The following is an 8,465-nucleotide window of genomic DNA, read 5'->3' on the forward strand; positions in this document are numbered from 1 at the left end:
TTGAGATTAATTTTAAATTATTTTGGACATTGACTAGGTCAAATCCAATTAAAAAATATATTGGATCAATTTCATGAATTTATTTTGAAACTTTGTTTTTCTTAATTTTTATGAATGAAAAGAAGATTTTAAGGCAAGGGATAATTGGGTAATAAATGTTCAAGTTATAGGGACCCAATAGAGAAATAGTTTTGTTTGGGTATCCAATTGACAAATATGTGATAATCGAGGGATACATATGTTTTTTGATTAACTTTTCACAGCCGCCCATTGTAACTGACCCCTGTCTTGGCGGGACCTTTTCTTTCTTTCTTTTTTATTTCCCTCCGTCTGTGGATTTGTAATCCCTGCAAAGACTCACAGATTACGGAAATGTTTTTTGAGTCAACAGAGCAAGGTGTCCCAGCCATTGTCTCAAGCTCATCTTCCATAATGCATGCACCAGGTTCGAATATTGATTTTCTTCTTGAATCCATTTTCATTAGTGGGTTCTGTGGATCGTTGCACTTGGTTTTGTTACTTGCTTTATGTGTCTCGTTTTTGTGTAAGAAACTCAGCAGGTGGGGTGATGGAGAGGGTTCTTCAGAGATGTTAATGATGAAGAGGAGGTTTTCGTGGTATAAACTGACCTTGGTCTGTTGTTTGGGTGTCACGGTTTTTAATTTCATCTCGTGTTTGTTGAGCTACTTTTATTTGTATGGAAATGTTTTGTCTGATGGTGAAATAATGACCCTTTTGGATTTAGGGCTTAGAACACTCTCTTGGGGTGCCCTTGTTGTTTATTTGCGTACCCAATTCTTTAACTCAGGTGAAAACATGTTCCCTTTGTTTTTGAGAGTTTGGTGGGGTTTCTATTTGGCTATTTCTTGTTACTGCTTTCTTGTAGATGTTTTCATTCATCACAAACACGGGTCTTTGGAAATAGAGTGGTATTTGGTGTCTGATGCGGTCTCTGTGCTTACTGGATTGTTTCTTTGTTATGTTGGGTTTTTGAGAAGTGATATTCAAGATGTACTTGAAGAACCCCTTTTGAATGATGATTCTAGCTCGATTAATAATTTGGAGAACAGAGGGGCAGATACGGTGACTCCTTTTGGAAATGCTGGTCTTTTCAGTATTCTCACCTTCTCTTGGATGAATTCTTTAATTGCTGCTGGCAATAGGAAAATTTTAGACCTTGAAGATGTTCCTCAACTTCACGGTGTTGACAGTGTGGTTGGAGCTTTTCCAGTTTTTAAAAATGAGCTTGAGTCAGATTGTGGTAGAGCTACCAGGTTCAAGCTCGCGAAAGCACTGTTTCTGTTAGTTTGGAAAGAAATTTTAAAGACAGCTTTATTGGCGTTGATACACACGTTATGTTCTTATGCTGGTCCCTACCTTATCGACGCTTTTGTTCAATGCCTTGAAGGGCGAGGAGAATTCAAGAATCAAGGTTATATTTTGGCTTCCACGTTTGTGGCCGCAAAGCTTGCTGAGTGCCTCGCACACAGGCATTTATCTTTTAGGTTGCAACAAATTGGAACAAGGTTCCGTGCAGTCACAGCCACGATGATTTACAACAAGAGCTTGACCATTTCCTGTCAGTCAAAGCAGGGGCATTCAAGTGGAGAAATGATCAATATTATGACAATTGATGCTGATAGACTTGGCATCTTTAGTTGGTACATACACGATCCATGGTTGGTCATCTTGCAAGTTTGTTTGGCCTTGCTGATACTGTACAGAAATTTGGGACTGGGGTCAGTTGCTGGCTTTGTTGCGACAGTAATTGTCATGTCCTTAAACTATCCTTTTGGACGATTGGAGGAGAAGTTTCAAGGCAAGTTAATGGAATCAAAAGATAAACGAATGAAGGCAACCACGGAGATTTTGAGAAATATGAAAATTCTCAAGCTTCAGGGATGGGAAATGAAGTTTTTGTCTAAGATTCTTGAACTCAGGGAAGTAGAGACACGGTGGCTGAAGAAATACTTCTATACTTCAGTAGTGATCACTGTTGTCTGCTGGGCTACTCCCACTGTTGTGGCTGTGGCCACCTTTGGTACTTGCATGCTAATGGGAATCCCTCTTGAATCAGGGAAGGTCTTATCTGCACTCGCAACATTCGAGATTCTTCAATCCCCAATCTATAACCTTCCCGATACAGTTTCTATGCTAATTCAGACAAAGGTTTCTCTTGACAGAATTGCATCTTTTCTTTGTCTTGATGACTTGCAGCCTGATGCTATAGAGAAGCTTCCAGGAGGCAGTTCTGATACAGCAATTGAGATTGTTGATGGAAATTTCTCTTGGGATTTGTCTTCACCCAACGCAACATTGAAAGATATAAACTTCAAAGTGCTCAATGGTATGAAGGTAGCTGTTTGTGGTACTGTTGGTTCAGGCAAGTCGAGCTTGCTTTCCTCCATTTTGGGAGAGTTACCCAAGATCTCAGGGACACTCAAGTTGTGTGGGACAAAGGCTTATGTTGCTCAGTCACCTTGGATACAGAGTGGTACGATAGAAGAGAACATATTGTTTGGTAAGGTGATGGACAAAGAAAGGTACGATAAGGTACTTGAAGCATGTTCCCTGAAGAAGGACCTGGAAATCCTCTCATTCGGGGATCAAACAGTTATTGGTGAGAGGGGTATCAACTTGAGTGGTGGACAGAAGCAAAGAATACAGATAGCACGTGCTCTCTACCAAGATGCCCAAATCTATCTATTTGATGACCCTTTCAGTGCCGTGGATGCTCATACTGGATCTCATTTGTTTAAAGTAAACAATCCCATCTTCCTTGAAACCATTGCTTTCGGTGGATCGCTAACTTTTGCTTTCGATTTCTGTAGAAAAAATTACTAGTCCAGATAAAAACACCACCCTTTGTTTTAATTTTCCTTTTAGTTGCTTCCTCTTTTATTGTTCTTTTCATGCCTAATTAAAAAAAAAATAAACAATAGGCATTTCTCTTACAATATACTTGTTCGATTTTGCATGACAGGAAGTTTTGCTTGGTCTTTTAAGTTCAAAAACTGTTATTTATGTTACTCATCAGGTTGAGTTCTTATCCGCTGCTGATGTAATCTTGGTGAGTAATATGCTTTTGTTTTCTTCATTGCTTGTGGGATTATCATGTCTCCTATAGTTTCATTTGTTTCAACTGTACCTTCTGGTTAGGTCATGAAAGATGGAAGGATCGCGCTGGCCGGGAAGTATGACGAAATTCTCAATTCAGGATCTGATTTTAAGGTACTTGTAGGTGCACATAAGGCAGCTTTATCAGTTCTGGATTCCGGACAGGCAGGAGCAGTTTCCGAAAATGAAAGTGTCAGAGACAACAATGGAGGCGAGAACAGTGCTGATAGGATTGTACATAATGAAGAAAATAAAGATTCACAAATTGGTAAAGCAGATGAGGTAGCCGAGCCACAAGCACAACTCATTCAAGAAGAAGAGAGAGAGAAAGGTAGTGTTGGGTTTCAAATCTATTGGAAATATATCACAACAGCATACGGAGGAGCTCTGGTGCCCTTTATATTACTGGCACAACTTCTCTTTCAGATCCTTCAAATTGGTAGCACTTATTGGATGGCATGGGCAACTCCTGCGACAAAGGATGTGAAACCTGCTGTTAGTGGATCTAGACTGTTAATCGTCTATGTATCTCTGGTTATTGGAAGTTCTTTTTGCATGCTCGCTCAAGCCATGCTTCTTGTAAGAGCAGGGTACAAAACTGCAACTCTACTATTCAACAAATTGCATCAGTGCATTTTTCGTGCTCCCATGTCCTTTTTTGACGCAACCCCTAGCGGACGAATCATGAACAGAGTATGCAATTTCAATATGTTTTAGGTTCTGTATATAAGTGATTAGAATTAATTAGGGGAGAGTACCATGTTCGATACTTTTACTTCATTGATCTATTTCCTCTCATGTAGGCATCTAAAGATCAAAGTGCATTAGATATGGAAATTCCACATACAGTTGGGGGCCTTGCCTTCGAAGCAATCATGCTTCTGGGAATCATAGCAGTGATGTCTCAAGTGGCATGGCAAGGTTTTATAGTTTCCATCCCCGTAATTGCTGCCTGTATCTGGTATCAGGTACTCCTTGAGTTTCTTTAAACACTCATTTAGTTTTCCGAGCTCTACTTCAGTGCCCAAAATCTAATAATATCATTAGACCTCCTGATGTTTCTTCATTTGTGTTTCTTTTTCCCAAGTTTTCTGAAACTTGCATGAAAATTTAAAAGTGTCGAAGGCATTCAGTGAGATGTACCCCGCCATGGGCCAATTACTTTTTTTCTTACAAATGTTTTTGTATATATTAATTTTTTCAACATGTGTGTGTATATATATATATATAAAATTAAATAAATCAATAATTATACGTGTTAATAAATGATGAAAAAAATCATTAACGATAACTCAAAACAAAATTAAAAAAATCAAAAGACATGTATAAATTAAAATATTTAATTTTACAAGTCAAGATATTTATGTAATTGTGATTGCTGAATTTGTTTATTAAATTTAATTTTTTATTCAGTCAAAAGATAATAGAAACAAACACACATTAAATTAATTAATAAAATAAAAGAAAAGAAAAAAGTACAACGGTATATATTAGAAATATTATCAAATGATTAATATTTTTTTATTTTTAAAAATAAATTTAATCTATATAAAAGACAAAAAATTTGATATGGATGATAATAATATTTTTAAAAACTAAATATAGACAACATTATTAAATCAAAGTTTTTGTTAAAAAAATGTTAAATAATAAAAATAAATTAGGAGGTGGGATATTATTCGAAAAATAAACTTTAAAATTATTTAAGAGAAAAATGTTAAATAAAAAAGATCATTTTAAAAAATCAATATTACACAAAAATAGCATGGATGTTGTGACTTAACTTGTGAAACCTATACTCCAGGTCATGAACTCAATAAATTTCAATAATTTTCTTAAAATTTATATTTAACATTAAAAAAAGAGCCAACAAATAGTTCAGGCTCTCGTGTCCATGGCCAAGCGTGCTCGGGCTAGTGTAGGGAAGAATCCAGGCATGTGCGCAAGCCTTAAGCCCAAGCGCAAGCCCCCACGCTTGGGTTTGTTTGTTTGTTTGTTTGTTTATATATATATATATATATATATATATATATATATATATATATATAAAAATAATTTGTGAGCCTATATTGTAGCCACCAAGTATTGTTTGGAAAATCAGGACAATATTTTTTTTATAAAAAAAACTCAAATTTTAAGTTATTTTAACCTTGAAACACCTCATCATATCCTTGAAACTTGAAACATGAATTCATTAATCCATTAACTCAATATATCCAAAAAAGATCCAAAAACATAAAATCAAGCCATGATAGATTTATTTTTCTTGATTTAGATCTATGTTTTCAGGCAACATTGAGGTACTAAACAATCACCATTAAGCCACTCTTATCTCATGGAGTAGTACCAAGCACCATTAAGCCCCTCTTATCTCATGGAACTCGTGGAGACCAAAAACATCCATTTTGGTGGTCGTAAATGACTTAAACGATGACCCTCTTATCACTAGAATTTGGTGATCATTCTCTTTCTAATCTGGGACTGAAAAGTACTATAAATAAACTTTTATATTAAAACCGATTTGTTTTTTAAAGTTTGAGAATTTAAATGTATTTCTATAAATATTTCTGGCACGCCACCCATGTTTGATGCCCCTTTTATTTTAGTTTCATTATTGCCTAAGAAACTAGAAGTAATTGGTGTTCAATTATGATTAAATTGCTCAAAATAAAACTTCAAGCACCAAAATAAATTATTGAAAAATGCAAAGTATGTCTACAGTTTTGTATTTGTGTGAATAGTGCTATTGAATAGTGAAAGAACCACGTGTAAAATAAAATTTCGAGGACCAAAATAAATTATTGAAAAATGCAAAGTATGTCTACAGTTTTGTATTTGTGTGAATAGTGCGATTGAATAGTGAAAGAATCACGTGCTTTAGAGTTTCTTATATTATATAATGATTTAGCATTTAGAAAGAGTTGAGAGTTTCTTATTATAATGATTTAGCATTTAGAAAGAGAGGAGTTCTAACATATTTATTGATGCCTGCAGCAATATTACATTCCCTCAGCAAGAGAGCTTTCACGGTTGATTGGAGTATGCAACGCTCCAGTTATCCAAAATTTTGCAGAAACAATTTCAGGAGCAACAACGATCAGGAGCTTTGATCAAGAATCAAGATTCAAAGAAATAAATATGAAACTAACAGATGCATATTCTCGGCCCAAATTTCATAATTCTGCTGCAATGCAATGGCTTTGCTTCCGAATGGATATGTTCAGTTCTATTACGTTTGCTTTCTGTCTGTTTCTTTTAGTCTCTTTTCCAGAAAGAATTAATCCAGGTTGGCAGTTCTTGTCTTGCACATGTTCTCTATTTCCCTTCTTATTGTCAACCAATGAGTGAACCTGAAATACACGTTTTTTTCTTTTCCATAGCCATTGCAGGCTTAGCTGTTACGTATGCGCTTGGCCTACACACGACACAATCTGGGTTGATATGGTGTTTCTGCGATTGCGAGAACGAACTCATATCAGTAGAGAGAATTCTTCAGTACATTTCTATCCCTGCCGAGCCTCCTCTTGTAATTGAAGCGAACAGGCCTGACCATTCTTGGCCATCACATGGTGAAGTTGATATCGATAATCTGCAGGTAATTTTGTTCTGTTTATTACTCCTACTGACATGTATTATTTTTATGTTACTAATGGATGGATACGATGCAGGTCCGATATGCCCCACACATGCCACTTGTGCTGCGTGGTCTCTCATGCACTTTCCCAGGAGGGAAGAAAACTGGTATTGTTGGGAGAACGGGCAGCGGTAAATCTACTCTCATACAGGCTCTTTTCCGAACTGTTGAACCTACAACTGGTCAGATTATGATTGACAGCATTGATATCTCATTGATTGGCCTGCATGATTTAAGGTCAAGACTGAGCATTATTCCTCAGGATCCAACCATGTTCGAAGGGACTGTTAGAAGTAATCTGGACCCACTTGAAGAGTACACAGATGAACAAATGTGGGAGGTGTGTTGTTTCTATTATGTTAGCTCAATGAGGGGTGTGTTGATGCTGTTATACACGTGCCTGCGTGTTTCTTTTTAGAATTGATGTTCAGTGTTTCAAGGATTGGTGATTGAATCATAGCACAAATGCTAACTTAAATTTGTTATGATCCCAGGTTCTGGACAAGTGCCAACTTGGAGATGAAGTTAGGAAAAAGGAAAGGAAGCTAGATTCCACAGGTTTGTCTTTCTCACCAATCACCGCTACCCTATTTTTGTGCACATCTTTTTAAATGGTCATCCTGGATGGCGGTGCAGTTATCGAGAATGGGGAGAACTGGAGTATGGGCCAGAGGCAGCTAGTCTGTCTTGGGCGTGTGCTCCTCAAGAAAAGTAAGGTGTTGGTCCTTGATGAAGCTACTGCCTCAGTTGACACAGCCACTGATAATCTTATTCAGCAAACGCTCAGGCAGCACTTCTCTGACTGTACAGTGATAACCATTGCACATAGAATAACCTCTGTTCTTGACAGCGACATGGTTTTGCTTCTAAGTCATGGTGAGTATGGAAACTTGATGTAGCATTGCCTGTAAATGATATGCATCCTCGATTTTCTCAAGTATTTGCAATCATGTGTCAGGTCTCATTGAGGAGTATGATTCTCCAACAAGGTTGTTAGAAAACAAGTCATCGTCATTCTCACAACTTGTAGCAGAGTACACAGTGAGGTCAAATACCAGTTTCGAGAAATCAACTGGATTAAATTTATAGGTATGTTGATGATTATATGTAATTGTATTCTGCAAAATTATATGTAAACTATTATATCAGCAGAGGGTACAATAAGCTGAAATGCTTACTGTTTTTAAGTCAATTGCATTAAGGTTTGGTTGATGTGAAAGAATGGCTCATGTTGATGATTGCGAGATTGAGCAAATAAGTAAAACCATGAAGCTAGCTGGTGCAATCCTTGAATCAACCTCACGTTAAAGCCAAGGACAGGGCAAGACACAAAATCTCTCTGTGTTTGTTGGAATCACTCCAATGAAAACTTTATTCAAAGTCGTTATATGGCCAAAAATCAATTGTCCTCTGTTCTTTTCATTCAGCCTTTAAATATTAATCTAAACATACTATTTCCGACTTCAACTAGGAAACTAGGAAAGCAACAACAGAATAAATCTCTAACTCTAACTAGGAAAATAATAAACTAGGAAAATACTATCAGGAAAGAAATAGAATTGCAGCAGCTCCTAATGTTTGTGGAGGCCTTGGTCACGACACTATAGGGGTCCCTTGTCCAGATTTGCATCACTAGCTTATCAAAGAATGTCTTATGGTGTTAGCTTATTCTCATACCCAATTCTTTATTTCAGGTGAAATCTTTTTATGAGCT

At 36.7% G+C, this 8,465-nt stretch overlaps 1 protein-coding gene across 1 annotated transcript; it reads left to right on the forward strand.

Moving 5' to 3' along the window:
* Positions 1-319: 319 nt before the first annotated feature.
* Positions 320-7,973, forward strand: LOC133701007 (ABC transporter C family member 3-like). The gene is made up of 10 exons (XM_062124759.1): positions 320-2,760; positions 2,984-3,070; positions 3,160-3,810; positions 3,921-4,085; positions 6,112-6,403; positions 6,498-6,712; positions 6,786-7,091; positions 7,246-7,309; positions 7,388-7,627; positions 7,710-7,973. Exons 1-10 carry the CDS (start codon positions 373-375, stop codon positions 7,838-7,840), a joined length of 4,539 nt encoding a protein of 1,512 aa, XP_061980743.1. The 5' UTR covers positions 320-372; the 3' UTR covers positions 7,841-7,973.
* The last annotated feature ends 492 nt before the right edge of the window (positions 7,974-8,465 follow it).

This window comes from Populus nigra, chromosome 8, assembly GCF_951802175.1.
Source record: "Populus nigra chromosome 8, ddPopNigr1.1, whole genome shotgun sequence".
NCBI lineage: Eukaryota > Viridiplantae > Streptophyta > Magnoliopsida > Malpighiales > Salicaceae > Populus > Populus nigra.